The following is a 19,311-nucleotide window of genomic DNA, read 5'->3' on the forward strand; positions in this document are numbered from 1 at the left end:
GCCTTCTATAGCCTTTTTATGGAAAATAGAGGATCTCTGCTGTAACGGGACATTTTCTAAGGCTCCCATAGGCTCTCAGAAGGCGCCAGAACGGGGAATGATGACTCTGCAGTCCCTGGGCGAAAAACAGTAGGGGATTTGGAAAGTGGTCGATCTGAGAACAATGATTTTACTTCTTTCAGTCTTCGAATGGATACAACGTCTCCCGGTCGGAATATTATCGCTATTTTACGAGAAAAATCGCATAAAAATTGATTTTAAACAGCGTTTGACATGCTTCGAAGTACGGTAATGGAATATTTTGAATTTTTTTATCACGATACGCGCCGGCGCATCACCGTTCGGATAGTGTCTTGAACGCAAGAACAGAACGCAGCTATTTGGATATAACTATGGATTATTTGGAACCAAAACAACATTGGGTGTTGAAGTAGAAGTCCTGGGAGTGCATTCTGACGAAGAACAGCAAAGGTAATCCAATTTTTATTATAGTAAATCTGAGTTTGGTGAGTGCCAAACTTGGTGGGTGTCAAAATAGCTAGCCATGATGGCCGGGATATCTACTCAGAATATTGCAAAATGTGCTTTCACCAAAAAGCTATTTTAAAATCGGACACCACGATTGCATAAAGGAGTTCTGTATCTATAATTCTTAAAATAATTGTTTTGTTTTTTGTGAACGTTTATCGTGAGTAATTTAGTAAATTCACCGGAAGTGTTCGGTGGGTATGCTAGTTCTGAACGTCACATGCTAATGTAAAAAGCTGGTTTTTGATATAAATATGAACTTGATTGAAGAAAACATGCATGTATTGTATAACATAATGTCCTAGGAGTGTCATCTGATGAAGATCATCAAAGGTTAGTGCTGCATTTAGCTGTGGTTTTGGTTTTTGTGACATTATATGCTAGCTTGAAAAATGGGTGTCTGATTATTTCTGGCTGGGTACTCTCCTGACATAATCTAATGTTTTGCTTTCGTTGTAAAGCCTTTTTGAAATTGGACAATGTGGTTAGATAATGGAGAGTCTTGTCTTTAAAATGGTGTAAAATAGTCATATGTTTGAAAAATGGAAGTTTTGGGATTTTTGAGGAGTTTGTAATTCGCGCCACGCCCTATCATTGGATATTGGCGAGGCGTTCCGCTATCGGAACATCTAGATGTAAGAGGTTTTAAAGACTGACTTAATGACAAATTATCCTATTTACAATTGGTAGTCAATTTTGACACTGAAGAATACATTTTGGACTCATATCGATGCTACATAGGCTGTATTCTAAATGAGAAGTTGGTTTTTAGGGGTGGTTGCTGTTTAAAGAGAAAGATGTTGCTAGATAAGATTAGCTATTTTTACTTCCCTGTTCTTACCACATACGTGATGTTACCAAATCATTATTTAGAATTAAAGCCAAGCTGGCGTGTGACATTAACTCACCGCCTGTCAGAGAGCATGGGAGCAATTATATATCTCCTGATTCTGGGTCAGTAAATGTTCAGCTTTTTATTTGACCAACATATCATCACTGAGTTTGTTTAAAAGCTATATATTATATGTATGTGTGCAGTTCAACCTTTCTTTTATGTCTTCATTTAGCGCTTCTCAAGGACTATGGTCATGGAGAGCCACAGGAAGGTGGGGCTGAAGATAAGGGCATTTTGTGTTATGCTATTTGTGATGATGATGAAGACTGAATGTGAAGGTTTTAGACTTCATTTTTGTAAATGATTGTATTGTTAGGTTGATCAGTAATATTCACCTATATCAGCAATTTATACATGGCTCATTTGTTCATTCTCCAGCATTAACCAGACCTTGCTCAAGAACATTAAAACCATTCACTTTAAGGGGGGTCTTTAATCAGAAAATATGTATTTATTGTGACTTAAATATGATCTGTCAGCAGGACTAGCCAAAACCAGTGCTTTTAAATGGACATGTAACGACATTACACGTGCCATAACATTCTTTTGTATATGTGGTATCATTTAGATATTGACGAGTGCAGTAAAAACTCAGTCATCTGTGTGGACAATTCATCTTGTTACAAAAGTAAGGATGGCTACAGCTGTGGGTGTAATACTGGGTTTGACGACTTTACTGGTGCCACACGACAATGCATGGGTAAGAATTCTGTGTCTTTAGTATCATCCTTGTAATCAGAGACTCTCACCCTCATCTCTCCATCTCCACTTCATCCTCACCACACGCTTTCTCTTTCAGACATAGACGAGTGTGTTAGGTTGCCAGAGATTTGTGGGAAATGGAGAACCTGTCTTAATAAGGTGGGTAGCTACCTGTGCCAGTGTCCCGATGGATTTAGGAACTCTAGCGACAGAAAAACTCCGTGTGTAGGTGAGAGAAACACAATTCTTCTTGAGTCTTCTGACTGTGCCATCCAATGCTGTCTTATTTTGACTGACCCATAATATTCTGTTTCAAATTGTATTTACACCATGTGTAACAGGCTTCACTGTGCCTGCTTTACTGTCCCTGGCTCAAACGAATTATCCTCTGATTAATAAACACACATAACTGTCTGCTTGACAAAACACTAGCCAGCTGCGCCACCGAAAAGGTACCATTTTGGTGATGCAGGTGGAAACATTTTAAACTCTCTTACACTTGGACTCATCAACATTATTTAGATATCAACGAGTGTATAGACATTCTCCCCGTCTGTGGGGACAATTGAACATGCGTCAACACCACAGGCTGTTTAATACTGTGTCTTCCTGGGTTTAGATTAGAGCCTGAGAATATCACTGGTAAAATGTTTGTGTGTGACCTCCTTTCCTTGTCATCCCACACTTTCATCCTCTCTCCCTTAATTCCTCATCTCTTTCTTTCTCTCTTTCTCTTTCAGACATTAACGAGTGTAATGCAGGCGGAGTATGTGGAAATGAGGGAATCTGCCACAACCTGATTGGCAGTTACTGGTGCCAGTGTTCTGCTGGATTTACTAACTTCGGCAAAAACCAAACTAAGTGTGTAGGTGAGAGACGAGCACCATTCCACCTGTCGTCCATGATGTACTCCTTTATCATGCACAGGTCTGTACATAGTGTACTGTAGAAGGGTATTGAGATAATGTCTCCATGTTTTTACTTTAGAGCTAAATTGTGACCAGTACGAAACACAGCCTGGACAGGTAAAGCTTTACTTTAGAAATATTACATTATTAATTGAGTAAAGGCTATTTTTCCTTGATCTTGAATTGTTTTATGCATTTTCCTCCCAGACTCTACCAGGTTTTGACAGTTTCTTGTCTCTGTTGAGAAACAACTGTTTGGTGTTGAACAACTCTACGTTGTCTGGACCTACAAGACCGCTGTCAACTGGAGATGTGCTTTTGACAGTAAGTCACCACACAGAAACACACATGCAAACGCACACACATGTACAAAACCCTTATGTCTCTCTTGTCTAGTTACTGGTTAATACCACTGATGTTCTTCAACTGGGCCTCCAGTCCAATGGTCACCGTAGTAGCAGTGAAGTGACTAAGTTACTGAGAGTTATTGAAAACTCGACCAGACTGCTCGCTCCACTGCTGACAGAGAACATGACCAGGATAGAGACCAACCACACAGGTAACACACACACACACTGAGCACACGCTGACCACATATTTACAATGGGGTGGCAGGTAGCCTAGTGGTGAGAATGTTGAACCAGTAACTGGAAGTTTGCTAGATTTAATCCCCGAGCTGACAAGGTAAAAAATCTGTCATTCTGACCCTGAGCAAGGCAGTTAACCCATTGTTCCATGGGCACCGAAGATGTGGATGTCGATTTAAGGCAGCCGCCCGCACCTCTCTGATTCAGAGGGGTTGGGTTAAATGCAGAAGACACATTTCAGTTGAATACATCCAGTTGGACAACTGACTAGGTATCCCCCTTTCCCATTTACTGACTGATTTCTGGTCTGTGTTGATTTTGTAATTATTTTCAAAAACAGAGGTTGAGATTATGGTGAGGAGAGACAAGACTCCACCTAAAGGACCAGTCAGCCTGACCAATGAGAACACTCAACTTGACACCACCTGGGAGACGGTGGTTGGAGATTTCCTGAAGTACCCAGGTAGCTGCAGTCCTACAGTACCAATCATCTGCTAAAAATATTATTAAAGGCACACATTGATGGATTCACTTGGGATATTGTGAGTTGTACATGTTTTCGTAGCAGGCTTTATGTTTTCGTGTGTTTTTTGTGTGCAGGGTTTGCGTTTGTTGTTCTGCTCAGCTATAAGAATCTGGATAGTCTGAAGGACAACACTTCTCATCAGAGCCAGCAGCTCATGTCCAGTGCTGCGACAGTGTCCGTTAGCAACTCCAACACAACAAACCTGCCCCAACTGATTAATCTCACCTTCAATCACCTGCAGGTAACACTTGTGTCTTCTTAATAGTTTCTGGCTGTCAGTAAAGCATGTTTTTCATTGATATATTTTTCATGAAGTCACATTCTTTACTGAGTCTAAATGGAATTGACCCCAACCCATATACGCTGTATCCTAGTCAAGTGATGTTGACCCCACCTGTGTTTATTGGTCGGATGAGAATGGACCGGGGGTGTGGTCTGGGCGGGGTTGCACCTCAGTGATGTCAAACTCCACCCACACTGTGTGCTCCTGCAACCATCTCAGCACATTCGCTCTGCTGAAGGGAATCCATCAGGAAAAGGTAATGAGAACACTAACCAGTTTTCCATCAAACCTTTTTATGCGAGTAAAGTACATGTAGGATGAAAAATGTCATGACAGGCCTGATGGAAACAGAAAATGTTTTGGAAAACTTTCTAAATGTCAAGAAAACAAAATACGCTAGACAAGGTGGGATCTTTTTGTGTCGGTAAAAATAATTATGCAAGAAATGTCAGTGGAAACGCTTTTATGGCCAAATATTGATGTAATAACCATCATATCGAAGTAAACTTGGAGTCAAGCTATGACGGGTGTGGTCCTCCCACTACGACTTGTCAGGAAAGCATGCAGTTTATTAGGCAACAGATTAAATATGTTTATGTTGAACTTCATGGGGTGGTGAATGTGCATGGTGATGAGCTTGATGCTGCTTTCAAATAGCGCTGTGGTCTTCAGGGCACGTTCCAATACCAAAAAAACAACAATTGTGAGAAAACGCTCAGAGTTGAAAATGCCATGTAAACCCATTTAACTTGTAGTTTTTATTCGGTACATGGACATTTTACCACAAAGGGTATTTTTATCTGCACTATGTCATCAAGCACAGCCTTTTATCCGCAACAAGTCAATTTGATGAAACACATCTGGTGGGAAAATGTACATATTGTTTTAGTGCAGATTTTAGAGTATTCCCATGTAGATCTGTCACCAAATCGATGGAAACCTACTGTAGCAACTATAGCTCATCTGAAGGGGGAGAAAATATATTCCCAGATATGTGTGTCAGAGACTTCCTTTGGTTAATCTGAAAATGTTCATGTTTTAAAATAGTAAAAATAAGTGTTTGATGCATTTGTCACATTATTTAGGGGAGTTTGATGCATGTTGAGTGCTTAAGTGCTGATGTTGTTTTGGAGGCTCAGCTGTGTGTTTGACATGTTCATAATGTCTATTCGGTGTGTGTCTGATGCTTGTTATTCCTCGTTGGCAGGGAAGCGGGCAGCTGTCGTTGGTGATGTGGGGGGGTGTTTTTGTGGCATTGACCTGTGTGGTCCTGTCCCTGATCACAACCCTGTGGTGTCGCTTTGTCAGCCGCAAACGCCGTGGAGGAAACCGGCTGAAACAGGATGTACAACTCAATAGAAAATAAGACATGGATTTGAACTATTTGTGTTCTAAGAAAAGCTTTACTTGGAATGAATTTGTAACATTGTCTCTTGGCTTGCAAGGACATCCACATGCCAGCATTTTTTATTTAAGTAGTATAAAAATGTATCAAACAAACAAAAATATAAGAAGGGGGAGAATGTCTGACTTAACTGACTTAAAGGCCCAATGCAGTCAAGAACATGATTTCCTGAGTTTTATGTATATTTAAACACTTTGAGGTTGGAATAAGACTCTGAAATTGTGGACATTATGGTAATGCCCTTTTAGTGTAAGAGCTGTTTGAAATGTCAGCCTGTTTTGGTAGGATGGAGTTTTGGCTTGCTGGTGACATCACCAGGCAGTAAATTAGTTAATAGACCAACAAGAAAGAGCGTTCCAAACCTGGGCTGTATCATAAAAATCCCCCATCCCCCAAAAAAGAAGATTTTTGTCTTAATTTAAGGTTAGGGTTAGGCATATGGTTAGCCGTGTGTTTACGTTTAGGGTTAGGTTTCAAATCAAATTTGAATTAAGAAGAGACATTTTAGAAATAAGCGGGGCTTATGACTTTGTGGCTGTAGTAACTAGTGACGATAAGTGCACAGAGAGAGATAACTTTGTCAGGAAGACTTCGCGTTTTGTGTCAGCCAGACTAGAGAAATGTATGTCTGCCCTGAAACTTACCGTTGATTATCATGAAGGAACATAGTGTGAGTGATATTAATATCGCAAATCTAAAGTCCCCCACCATTTGATCATAGTTGCTTCTTAATTTTCCAACAGGCTGTTTATCACACAAATGCATTTGCCATCATTATCATGACTTTGATATCTCTCATTAGCTCTTGAAACTTCTCTCTTCATTGGTTAATCGACCTACCTTTTGAGCTAACATAAATCTAGATAATGTAGTCTTTCAATGTATTAGGATGCTTCGCTATGGAGGGATAATTCGTCAGGAAAATTATTGATTTCATGGACAAATAGTCCCACCACCACTTGAAGAAAAACCCAGAAACCCTCTTCATTTGTGTAATCACAAAGACACACTAAATGTTAAGCATTCAAACCCCTTTCCCGTCAATGCTGATAGAGCAAGTGAGAAAGTGAAAGTTACGGGAAATGCTGCTGCAGTAACTTTTAAAATTTGCATAAAGGTCAGACATCTTCAAAAGAAATCAAGAGCAAGACATTTTGAAAAAGAGAGAAAAAGATAAGTAGCAGTGCTTCAGAGTGAAATATGGATTCTAAATCTACTTTTGGTAAGGCAGCTGGTTTATGTGGCCCTGTTGATAAGAGTCTATACTGTGCATGTTGGTGTTTTAGATCAATGTGTCCTCTTATGTCTGATCTTGGAGACAGACCCTCTACACTAGAGTCTAATTCAGGGATGGAACTCATGGACGTGGTCTACGCAGAACTAGACAAATCAACCTGATGCAAATGGTCTTCTCATGCTACCCAGTCAGTTCCTCTTTGTTTTCGACTTAAAATAATTTTCCGTTGCTAGTTATGGGGAATTATTTTTACTTCCCTGCGCTAACCACATCCGTGAGGACTCCAAATTATTCTATAGAACTAGAACCAAGCTGACATGTGACATTAACTCACCAGCTGTCAGAGATCATGGGAGACATTCTATTTCTACTGATTGTGGGTCGGTCAATTTTCTGCTTTTTAGTTGATCAACACATCATCGTTGAAATGTCCTTGTTTTTGACGTACAGAGGCCCATTATCAGCAACCATCATTCCTGTGTTGCAATGGCACGTTGTGTTAGCTAATCCAAGTTTATAATTTTAAAAGGCTAATTTATCAATTTCTCACATGGAATAGCCTTAATTTCTCAGAACAAGAATAGACTGACAAGTTTCAGAAGAAAGTTCTTTGTTTCTGCCCATTTTTAGCCTGTAATCGAACGCACAAAACGCTGATGCTCCAGAACCTCAACTAGTCTAAAGGCGGCCAGTTTCATTTCTTCTTTAATCAGTACAACAGGTTTCAGCTGTGCTAACATAATTGCAAAAGAAACGACAGTCCATCATTACTTTAAGACATGAAGGTCAGTCAATGTGGAACATTTCTAGAACTTTGAAAGTTTCTTCAAGTGCAGTCGCAAAAACCATCAAGTGCTATGATGAAACTGGCTCTCATGAGGACCACCACAGGAAAGGAAGACGCAGTTACCTCTGCTGCAGAGGATAAGTTCATTAGAGTTGCCACCCTCAGAAATTGCAGCCCGAATAAATGCTTCAGAGAGTTCAAGTAACAGACACATCTCAACATGAACTGTTCAGAGGAGACTGCATGAATCAGGCCTTCATGGTCGAATTGCTGTAAAGAAACCACTACTAAAGGACACCAATAAGAGGAAGAGACTTGCTTGGCCTAAGAAACATGAGCAATGGTCATTAGACCGGTCCAAATTTGAGATTTATGGTTCCACCGCCGTGGCTTTGTGAGACGCAGAGCAGGTGAACAAAAGATCTCCTCATGTGTGGTTCCCACCGTGATGCATGGAGGAGGAGGTATGATGGTGTGGAGGTGCTTTGCTGGTGACACTGTCAGTGATTTATGTAGAATTCAAGGCACACTTAAACAGCATGTCTACCACAGCATTCTGCAGCGATACGCCATCCCGTCTGGTTTGTGCTTAGTGGGACTATAATTTGTTTTTCAACAGGACAATGACCCAAAAACAAACCTCCAGCCTGTGTAAGGGCTATTTGACCAAGAAGGAGAGTGATGGAGTGCTGCATAATTTGACGTGGCCTCCACAATCACCTGACCTCAACCCAATTGAGATGGTTTAGGATGAGTTGGATCGCAGAGTGAATGAAAGCAGCTAACAAGTGTTCAGCATATGTGGGAACTCCAAGACTGCCAGAAAAGCATTCCAGGTAAAGCTGGTTGAGAGAATGCCAAGAGTGTGCAAAGCTGTCATCAAAGCAAATGGTGGCTACTTTAAAGAATCTAACACATGAAATCTATCTTGATTTGTTTAACACTTTTTTGGTTACTACATGATTCCATATGTATTATTTCATAGTTTTGATGTCTTCACTATTGTAGATTAAAGAAAACCCCATGAAGGAGTTGGTGTGTCCTAACTTTGGACTGGTGCTGTACTTTGATCAGTAATGTTGACCTTTGATAATCTCCAGCATTAAACAGACCCTGTTTAGGAAAGTTCAACACGATGTACTGTTTAGTAGTGGGATGTTTTTTCAGAAGATAATTTAGTCTTTCTAAATTCACCTCTCATCTCCCATCATGTAGATATAATGAGTGCTTAAATGAGAAGAACATCTGTAGGCTATTCAACTTGTATCAACACTGTTGAAAGCTACTACTGTCAATGCTATTCTGGCTTCAGATTGCTTGGCTTTGAATCATGTGGTGGTCAATACAATCTTTTTTAAAGTGTGACTGTGTTAACGTGTGAGGGATTATCCCCCTCTCTTTGTCAACATACAATCTTTAATCATCTTTCCATCTCCACTACTTTTCCCTTCTCCCTTTCTCTGTCAGACATAGATGAGTGTGTTGAGAACCAACATATTTGTGGGGAACGGGGAATCGATCTCAATCAGGTGGGCAGCTACCTGTGCAAGTGTCACACAGGATTCAGTAGCTATGGCAACAGAAACTCAGTGTGCAGGTGAGAGACACATTTCTTCTTGGGTGTTGTTGTGTTGGGTTTTGTCTAAATACTCTAAGGTGGCTACCTTTTGTCTGTCTTCCATGTACTGGCTGACTACTGAACCACCATAACATTCCTTGTCAAGTTTTATTTACCCAGGACAAAACCTGAATGGCAGTTACTGGTGGCAGTGTCCTGCTGGATTTACTAACTATGGCAAAAACCAAACTAAGTGTGTAGGTGAGAGACAAGCACCATTCTACCTGTCGTCCATGATGTACTCCTTTATCATGCACAGGTCTGTACATAGTGTACTGTTGAAGGGTATTGACATATATCTCCATGTTTTTATTTTAGAGCTTGTGTTACCAGCATGAAACACAGCCTGGACAGGTAAAGCATGCCCCCCCCCCCCCCCCCCCCAGACTGTACCAGGCTTTGACACTTTCTTGTCTCTGAGAAAAAACAGTTAGGTGTTGAGCAACTCTATGATGTCTGGACCTACAAGATAGTTATTGACTGGAGATGTGCTTTTGACAGTAAGTCACCACACACAAACACAAACATGTATATAACTCTTGTGTCTCTCTTCTCTAGTTACTGGTTAATACCACTGATGTTCTTCAACTGGGCCTCCAGTCCAATGGTCACCGTAGTAGCAGTGAAGTGACTAAGTTACTGAGAACGATTGAAATCTCTCTGACTGAACGCTCAGCTGCTGCCAGAGACCTAACCACACAGGTAACAGACAGACTCTGAGCTCACGCTGACCACATATTTACCATTTACTGACCACCTCGCAGGCACCACAGGTTGACCACAATCTGAGCACCATACTGATCATAAACGCAGCACTAACAAGCACATTAGATTGTGTCAACGTTAAAATATAAGTAATGCAATATTGTGTTCTTTCAGTAATGGTGATTTCTGGTCTGTGTTGATTTTGTCAATATTTTGAAAAACAGAGACTGAGATTATGGTGAGGAGAGACAAGACCCCACCTGAAGGACCAGTCAGCCTGACCAATGAGAACACTCAACTTGACACCAATTAATTGAGAGAAAGGAGACAACTACATTTGCATTTTAGTCATTTAACAGATGCTCTTATCCAGAGCGACTTCAAGATAGTGCATTCATTTTAAGATAGCTAGGTGGGTGAACCACATATCACAGGCATAGAAAGTACATTTTTACTCAATGTAGCTATCAGTAGATTCAGAGCTAGAAGAGGGGTGGGGTGGGGGTGTAAAGTGCAAGTGCTGGTTAAGTGTTTTATATTTTTTATTTAAAACAATGGGGGTTGGACGAGGTGAGGAGGAGGATTATTTAAGATACTGTTTGAAGAGGTAGGGTTTCAGATGTTTTTCGGAAGATGGGCAGGGACTCTACTGTCCTAGCTTCAGGTGGAAGCTGAGGTGGCAGAACGGAGTGGCAGAACGGAGTGCTCAGTTGTGGTGTAGGGTTTGAACATAGCCTAAAGGTAGGGAGGGGCAGTTCCTCTTGCTGTTCCGTAGGAAAGCACCATGGTTTTGTGGTGGATGCAAGCTTCGACTGGAAGCCTGTGGAGTGTGTGGAAAAGCAGGGTGACATGAGAGAACTTGGGAAGGTTGAAAACTATGCGGGCTTCTATGTTCTGGATAAGTTGCAGGGGTTTGATTGCACAAGTGGTGAGCGCAGCCTCCAGCGAGTTGCAGTAGTCCAGACGGGAGAAGACAAGTGCCTGGATAAGGACCTGCGCTGCTTCCTGTGTGAGGTAGGGTTGTACTCTACGGATGTTGAACCTGCAGGAGCGGGTCACTGCTTTGATGTTTGCAGAGAACGACAGTGTGTTGTCCAGTGTCATGCCAAGGTTCTATATTTTCATGTTTCACAACCTTTAGTTTTCTGATGAAATGCTTTCAATATTTGTAAATGAATTTCTACAATTTATAGTTGGTTTGAGGTTTTTAAGTCATTGACATTTTTTGGAGCTATTTGAATGTTAACGTACCATCCCATGTACATTGTGCAATTTACAGATGCTCCCTAACTAGCCCCATATGGAAATCCAAAGTTAATCCAAATTTACCACAGGCATTACGATTGGGTCGGGTACAGCTGCACTCCGAATTGATGATTACTTGTGTGCTGCCAGCTGTGGGCATGTGGGCAGTATTGAACAGCTGTGGAGACTGCTGAGGGGAGAATGGCTCATAATAATGGTTGGAATGGAGTAAATGTAATGGTACAAAATTCATTTATGTTGTGATGCAGTAGGCACGACCACAATCTCACAAAACTCAGTTAAAGACTGACTTTATGACAAATTATCCTATTTACAATTGGTAGTCAATTTTGACACTGAAGAATACGTTTTGGACTCATATCGATACCACACAGGCTGTTTTCTAAATGAGAAGTTGGTTTTTAGGGGCGGTTGCTGTTTAAAGAGAAAGACGTTGCTAAATAAGATTAACTGTTGTTACTTCACTGTTCTTACCACACGTGATGTTACCAAATCATTATTTAGAATTAAAGCCAAGCTGGCGTGTGACATTAACTCACCGCCTGTCAGAGAGCATGGGAGCAATTATATATCTCCTGATTCTGGGTCAGTAAATGTTCAGCTTTTTATTTGACCAACATATCATCACTTAGTCTGTTTAAAAGCTATATATTATATGTATGTGTGCAGTTCAACCTTTCTTTTATGTCTTCATTTAGCGCTTCTCAAGGACTATGGTCATGGAGAGCCACAGGAAGGTGGGGCTGAAGCTAAGGGGATTTTGTGTTATGCTATTTGTGATGATGATGAAGACTGAATGTGAAGGTTTTAGACTTCATTTTTGTAAACGATTGTATTGTTAGGTTGATCAGTAATATTCACCTATATCAGCAATTTATACATGGCTCATTTGTTCATTCTCCAGCATTAACCAGACCTTGCTCAAGAACATTAAAACCATTCACTTTAAGGGGGGTCTTTATTCAGAAAATATGTATTTATTGTGACTTAAATATGATCTGTTATAACTTTAAACATTATTTTCCTCTAATGTATTGAGCTTTGAACTAATACTCTTATGGCTACCTTGAGTTTGAGAGTGAATCGTATGTAAGCAGGACTAGCCAAAACCAGTGCTTTTAAATGGACATGTTACGACATTACACATGTCATAACATTCTTTTGTATATGTAGTGTAATTTAGATATCGACGAGTGCAGTAACAACTCACTCATCTGTGGAGACATTTCAGCTTGCTTCAACATTATCATGTGCTTTCGCCCATGGAATTAGCTGTTAGGAGGTCAAAGGTTGAGGGGGTGGGATGACCTGAAATATTCTGCTTTTACAAAATGTTATGCTGTTTTCAAATGAAACACAATACCTTGCTCCTGTTAAAGCTTTTAGAATTTTTTTATTTTTTAGGTATTGCTGTGTATGTTTTTCTGGGTTTATTGACTACTGGTGCCACTCAACAATGCTTGGGTAAGAATTCTGTGTCTTTAGTATCATCCTTATAATCAGAGACTCTCATCTCTCCATCTCCACTTCATCCTCACCACACGCTTTCTCTTTCAGACAAAGACGAGTGTGTTGAGTTCCCAGATATTTGTGGGAAATGGGGAACCTGTCGTAATGCGGGTTGTAGCTACGTGTGCCAGTGTCCCAATGGATTTAGGAACTCTGGTGACAGACAAACTTCGTGTGTAGGTGAGAGAAACACAATCCTTCTTGAGTCTTCTGACTGTCCCATCCAATGCGGTCTTATTTTGACTGACCCAAGATATTCTGTTTCAAATTGTATTTACACCATGTGTAACAGGCTTCACTGTGCCTGCTTTACTGTCCCTGGCTCAAACTAATTCTCCTCTGATTAATAAACACACATAACTGTCTGCTTGACAACACACACGCTTTCTCTTTCAGAGAAAGACAAGTGTGTTGAGTCCCCAGATATTTGTGGGAAATGGGGAACCTGTCTTAATCAGGTGGGTAGCTACATGTGCCAGTGTCCCAATGGATTTAGGAACTCTGGTGACAGACAAACTTCGTGTGTAGGTGAGAGAAACACAATCCTTCTTGAGTCTTCTGACTGTCCCATCCAATGCTGTCTTATTTTGACTGGCCCATAATATTCTGTTTCAAATTGTATTTACACCATGTGTAACAGGCTTCACTGTGCCTGCTTTACTGTCCCTGGCTCAAACTAATTATCCTCCGATTAATAAACACACATAACTGTCTGCTTGACAACACACTAGCCAGCTGCGCCACCGAAAACGTACCATTTTGGTGATGCAGGTGGAAACATTTTAAGCTCTCTTACACTTGGACTCATCAACATTATTTAGATAACAACGAGTGTATAGACATTCTCCCCGTCTGTGGGGACAATTAAACATGCGTCAACACCACAGGCTGTTTAATACTGTGTCTTCCTGGGTTTAGATTAGAGCCTGAGAATATCACTGGTAAAATGTTTGTGTGTGACGTCCTTTCCTTGTCATCCCAGACTTTCATCCTCTCTCCCTTAATTCGCCATCTCTCTCTTTCTCTTTCAGACATTGACGAGTGTAATGCAGACGGAGTATGTGGAAAGGGGGGCATCTGTCAAAACCTGAATGGCAGTTACTGGTGCGAGTGTCCTGCTGGATTTACTAACTTTGGCAAAAACCAAACTAAGTGTGTAGGTGAGAGACGAGCACCATTCCACCTGTCATCCATGATGTACTCCTTTATCATGCACAGGTCTGTACATAGTGTACTGTAGAAGGGTATTGAGATAATGTCTCCATGTTTTTACTTTAGAGCTAAATTGTGACCAGTACGAAACACAGCCTGGACAGGTAAAGCTTTACTTTAGAAATATTACATTATTAATTGAGTAAAGGCTATTTTTCCTTGATCTTGAATTGTTTTATGCATTTTCCTCCCAGACTCTACCAGGTTTTGACAGTTTCTTGTCTCTGTTGAGAAACAACTGTTTGGTGTTGAACAACTCTACGTTGTCTGGACCTACAAGACCGCTGCCAACTGGAGATGTGCTTTTGACAGTAAGTCACCACACAGAAACACACATGCAAACGCGCACACACATACAAAACCCTTATGTCTCTCTTCTCTAGTTACTGGTTAATACCACTGATGTTAATCAACTGGACCTCCAGTCCAATGGTCACCGTAGTAGCAGTGAAGTGACTAAGTTACTGAAGACCATTGAAATCTCGATCAGACTGATCGCTCCACTGCTGACAGAGAACGTGACCAGGATAGAGACCAACCACACAGGTAACACACACACACACTGAGCACATATTTACAATGGGGCGGCAGGTAGCCCAGTGGTGAGAACGTTGGACCAGTAACCGGAAGATTGCTGGATTGAATCCCCAAGCTGACAAGGTAAAAATCTGTCATTCTGCCCCTGAGCAAGGCAGTTAACCCATTGTTCCATTGGCGCCGAATATGTGGATGTCGATTTAAGGCAGCCGCCCGCACCGCTCTGATTCAGAGGGGTTGGGTTAAATGAAGAAGACACAATTCAGTTGGACAACTGACTAGGTATCCCCCTTTCCCATTTACTGACCACCTCGCAGGTACTGCAATCTGAGCACCATACTGATCATAAACAGAGCACTAACAAGCACATTAGATTGTGTCAACGTTAAAATATAAGTAATGCAATGTTGTGTTCTTTCAGTAATGGTGATTTCTGGTCTGTGTTGATTTTGTCAATATTTTGAAAAAACAGAGGTTGAGATTATGGTGAGGAGAGACAAGACTCCACCTAAAGGACCAGTCAGCCTGACCAATGAGAACACTCAACTTGACACCTCTTGGGAGACGGTGATTGGAGATTACCTGAAGTACCCAGGTAGCTGCAGTCCTACAGTACCAATCATCTGCTCCAAATATTATTAAAGGCACACATTGAGATATTGTGAGTTGTACATGTTTTTGTAGCAGGCCTTATGTTTTCTTGTGTTGTTTTTTATGTGCAGGGTTTGCGTTTGTCGTTCTGCTCAGCTATAAGAATCTGGATAGTCTGAAGGACAACAATTCTAGTCAGAACCTGCAGCTCATGTCCAGTGCTTTGACGGTGTCCGTTAGCAACTCCAACACAACAAACCTGCCCCAACCGATTAATCTCACCTTCAATCACCTGCAGGTAACACTTGTCTCTACTTAATAGTTTCTGACTGTCAGTAAAACATGTTTTTCATTGATATATTTTCCATTAAGTCAAATTCTTTCCTGAAATGACTGAGTCTAAATGGAATTGACCCCAACCCATATACACTGTATCCTAGTCCAGTGATGTTGACCCCACCTGTGTTTATTGGTCGGATGAGAATGGACCGGGGGTGTGGTCTGGGCGGGGTTGCACCTTAGTGATGTCAAACTCCACCCACACTGTGTGCTCCTGCAACCATCTCAGCACATTCGCTCTGCTGAAGGGAATCCATCAGGAAAAGGTAATGAGAACACTAACCAGTTTTCCATCAAACCTTTTTATGCAAGTAAAGTACATGTCGGATGAAAAATGGCATGACAGGCCTGATGGAAGCAGAAAATGTTTTGGAAAATTTTATAAATGTCAAGAAAACAAAATAAGCTAGACAAGGTGGGATCTTTTTGTGTCGGTAAAAATAATTATGCAAGAAATGTCAGTGGAAATGCTTTTATGGCCAAATATTGATATAATAACCATCATATCGAAGTAAACTTGGAGTCAAGCTATGACGGGTGTGGTCCTCCCACTACGACTTGTCAGGAAAGCATGCAGTTTATTAGGCAACAGATTAAATATGTTTATGTTGAACTTCACGGGGTGGTGAATGTGCATGGTGATGAGCTTGATGCTGCTTTCAAATAGCGCTGTGGTCTTCAGGGCACGTTCCAATACCAAAAAAACAACAATTGTGAGAAAACCCTCAGAGTTGAAAATGCCATGTAAACCCATTTAACTTGTAGTTTTTATTCAGTACATGGACATTTTACCACAAAGGGTATTTTTATCTGCACTATGTCATCAAGCACAGCCTTTTATCCGCAACAAGTCAATTTGATGAAACACATCTGGTGGGAAAATGTACATATTGTTTTAATGCAGATTTTAGAGTATTCCCATGTAAATCTGTCACCAAATCGATGGAAACCTACTGTAGCTAGTATAGCACATCTGAAGGGGGAGAAAATATATTCCCACATATGTGTGTCAGAGACTTCCTGTGGTTAATCTGAAAATGTTCATGTTTTAAAATAGTAAATGTGTTTGATGCATTTGTCACATTATTTAGGGGAGTTTGATGCTTGTTGAGTGCTTAAGTGCTGATGTTGTTTTGGAGGCTCAGCTGTGTGTTTGACATGTTCATACTGTCTATTCGGTGTGTGTCTGATGCTTGTTATTCCTCGTTGGCAGCTGTCGTTGGTGATGTGGGTGGGTGTTTTTGTGGCATTGACCTGTGTGGTCCTGTCCCTGATCACAACCCTGTGGTGTCGCTTTGTCAGCCGCAAACGCCGTGGAGGAAACCGTCTGAAACAGGATGTACAACTCAATAGAAAATAAGACATGGATTTGAACTATTTGTGTTAGAAGAAAAGCTTTACTTGGAATGAATTTGTAACATTGTCTCTTGGCTTGCAAGGACATCCACATGCCATCACTTTTTATTTAAGTAGTATAACAATGTATCAAACAAACAAAAATATAAGAACACAACTTTATGTTAATAGATATACAATATCTCATGTATAGAACTCTTATCAGTTCTGGAGTGTAACAGATGAGCTCTCATCTCTATGGCAACATACATAAGTCATTTTAGTCTCATAAACATGGTCTGTAATTTGTAGAGATGAGAATAGTGGTATATCCACTCAACGCTGCATTTGTCCAGTATTATGCCACTTGGTTGTTGTTGTAACTGAGTTATTTTAAGTGACAGTAATATTTTTCCTGTTTATTTTACAGTGCTTGAGAAGGTATTTAAATGCAAAAATCATCTCGCTATTATTTCCTCCATTCTGATATAAATATCTAAATATGAGTTGTCCGTTTCTTCAAAAATAAAGCACGACATCATCCTGAAAGGACAATGAATTTGATCATTGCTCACCCAAAACATTGTTTTTTTTGCCTCTCATTAAGCTAGGCCGACAGAACTGCCCACATGGTGTAAAGACTTCCAAACTGACTTAAAGGCCCAATGCAGTCAAGAACATGATTTCCTGAGTTTTATGTATATTTAAACACTTTGAGGTTGGAATAAGACTGTGAAATTGTGGACATTATGATAATGCCCTTTTAGTGTAAGAGCTGTTTGAAATGTCAGCCTGTTTTGGTAGGATGGAGTTTTGGCTTGCTGGTGACATCACCAGAATAAGTTTTTTGGTCTTAATTTAAGGTTAGGGTTAGGCATATGGTTACGGTTATGTTTCAAATCAATTTTTAATTAAGAAGATACGTTTTAGAAATAAATACGTTTTAGAAATAAGCGTTGCTTATGACTTTATGGCTGTAGTAACTAGTGACAACAAGTTCACAGAGAGAGATAGCTTTATCAGGAAGACTTCGCGTTTTGTGTCAGCCAGACTAGAGAAATGTATGTCTGCCCTGAAACTTACTGTTGATCATCATGAAGGAACATATGCCATGCATTTGCCATCATTATCATGACTGATATCTCTCATTAGCTCTTGAAACTTCTCTCTTCATTGGTTAATCGACCTATCTTTTGAGCTAACATATATCTTCCCTGTGGCTCAGTTGGTAGAGCGTGGTGTTTGCAACGCCTGCATGGTGTTTGCAACGCCAGGGTTGTGGGTTTGATTCCCATGGGGGGCCAGTACAAAAAAACAAAAAATGCATGAAATGAAAATGAAATATATGCATTCACTACTGTAAGTCGCTCTGGATAAGAGCGTCTACTAAATGACTAAAATGTAAAAATGTAGATAATGTAGCCTTTCAATGTATTAGGATGCTTCAGCTATGGAGGGAGAGTTCGTCAGGAAAATGATTGATTTCATGGACAAACAGTCCCACCACCACTTGAAGAAAAACACAGAAACCCTCTTTATTTGTGTAATCACAAAGACACACTAAATGTTAAGCATTCAAACCCCTTTCCCGTCAATGCTGATAGAGCAAGTGAAAGTTACGGGAAATGCTGATGCAGTAACTTTTAAAATTTGCATAAAGGTCAGACATCTTCAAAAGAAATCAAGAGCAAGACATTTTGAAAAAGAGAGAAAAAGATAAGTAGCAGTGCTTCAGAGTGAAATATGGATTCTAAATCTACTTTTGGTAAGGCAGCTGGTTTATGTGGCCCTGTTGATAAGAGTCTATACTGTGCATGTTGGTGTTTTAGATCAATGTGTCCTCTTATGTCTGATCTTGGAGACAGACCCTCTACACTAGAGTCTAATTCAGGGATGGAACTCATGGACGTGGTCTACGCAGAACTAGACAAATCAACCTGATGCAAATGGTCTTCTCATGCTACCCAGTCAGTTCCTCTTTGTTTTCGACTTAAAATAATTTTCCGTTGTTAGTTATGGGGAAATATTTTTACTTCCCTGCGCTAACCACATCCGTGAGGTCCCCAAATTATTCTTTAGAACAAAAACCAAGCTGACATGTGACATTAACTCACCAGCTGTCAGAGATCATGGGAGACATTCTATTTCTACTGATTGTGGGTCAGTCAATTTTCTGCTTTTTATTTGACCAACACATCATCATTGAAATGTCCTTGTTTTTGAAAGAAAAGCACATGTTTTGTCCATTAAAATAACATCAATTTGATAAGTAATACAGTGTAGACATTGTTAATGTTGTAAATGACTATTGTAGCTGGAAACGGCTTATTTTTAATTGAAT

At 40.4% G+C, this 19,311-nt stretch overlaps 2 protein-coding genes across 5 annotated transcripts; both read left to right on the top strand.

Annotated features, from left to right (window-relative positions):
- Positions 1–1,195: 1,195 nt before the first annotated feature.
- Positions 1,196–8,528, top strand: LOC115171601 (CD97 antigen). 3 transcript variants are annotated; one of them, XM_029728588.1, is made up of 12 exons: positions 1,196–1,482; positions 1,596–1,634; positions 1,992–2,123; positions 2,223–2,354; positions 2,866–2,994; positions 3,113–3,150; positions 3,241–3,357; positions 3,430–3,592; positions 3,961–4,083; positions 4,221–4,387; positions 4,521–4,685; positions 8,478–8,528. In XM_029728588.1, the coding sequence occupies exons 1-12, from the start codon at positions 1,326–1,328 to the stop codon at positions 8,511–8,513; spliced, it is 1,398 nt and encodes a 465-aa protein (XP_029584448.1). In that variant the 5' UTR covers positions 1,196–1,325; the 3' UTR covers positions 8,514–8,528. The 3 variants fall into 3 exon arrangements, with proteins under 3 accessions (XP_029584448.1, XP_029584442.1, XP_029584446.1); XM_029728582.1 differs by lacking the exon at positions 8,478–8,528 and adding an exon at positions 5,637–6,996 and having other exon boundaries at positions 1,199–1,482; XM_029728586.1 differs by lacking the exon at positions 8,478–8,528 and adding an exon at positions 5,649–6,996 and having other exon boundaries at positions 1,199–1,482.
- A 2,688-nt stretch (positions 8,529–11,216) lies between these two features.
- Positions 11,217–17,551, top strand: LOC115171620 (adhesion G protein-coupled receptor E2). Of its 2 annotated transcripts, XM_029728599.1 has the most exons (13): positions 11,217–12,032; positions 12,146–12,184; positions 12,852–12,911; positions 13,005–13,136; positions 13,353–13,484; positions 13,988–14,116; positions 14,235–14,272; positions 14,363–14,479; positions 14,552–14,714; positions 15,178–15,300; positions 15,428–15,594; positions 15,737–15,901; positions 16,849–17,551. In XM_029728599.1, the coding sequence occupies exons 1-13, from the start codon at positions 11,930–11,932 to the stop codon at positions 16,993–16,995; spliced, it is 1,515 nt and encodes a 504-aa protein (XP_029584459.1). In that variant the 5' UTR covers positions 11,217–11,929; the 3' UTR covers positions 16,996–17,551. The 2 variants fall into 2 exon arrangements, with proteins under 2 accessions (XP_029584459.1, XP_029584470.1); XM_029728610.1 differs by lacking the exon at positions 13,353–13,484.
- Positions 17,552–19,311: the final 1,760 nt, after the last annotated feature.

Source organism: Salmo trutta, chromosome 3 (assembly GCF_901001165.1).
Source record: "Salmo trutta chromosome 3, fSalTru1.1, whole genome shotgun sequence".
In the NCBI taxonomy this organism is placed as follows: domain Eukaryota; kingdom Metazoa; phylum Chordata; class Actinopteri; order Salmoniformes; family Salmonidae; genus Salmo; species Salmo trutta.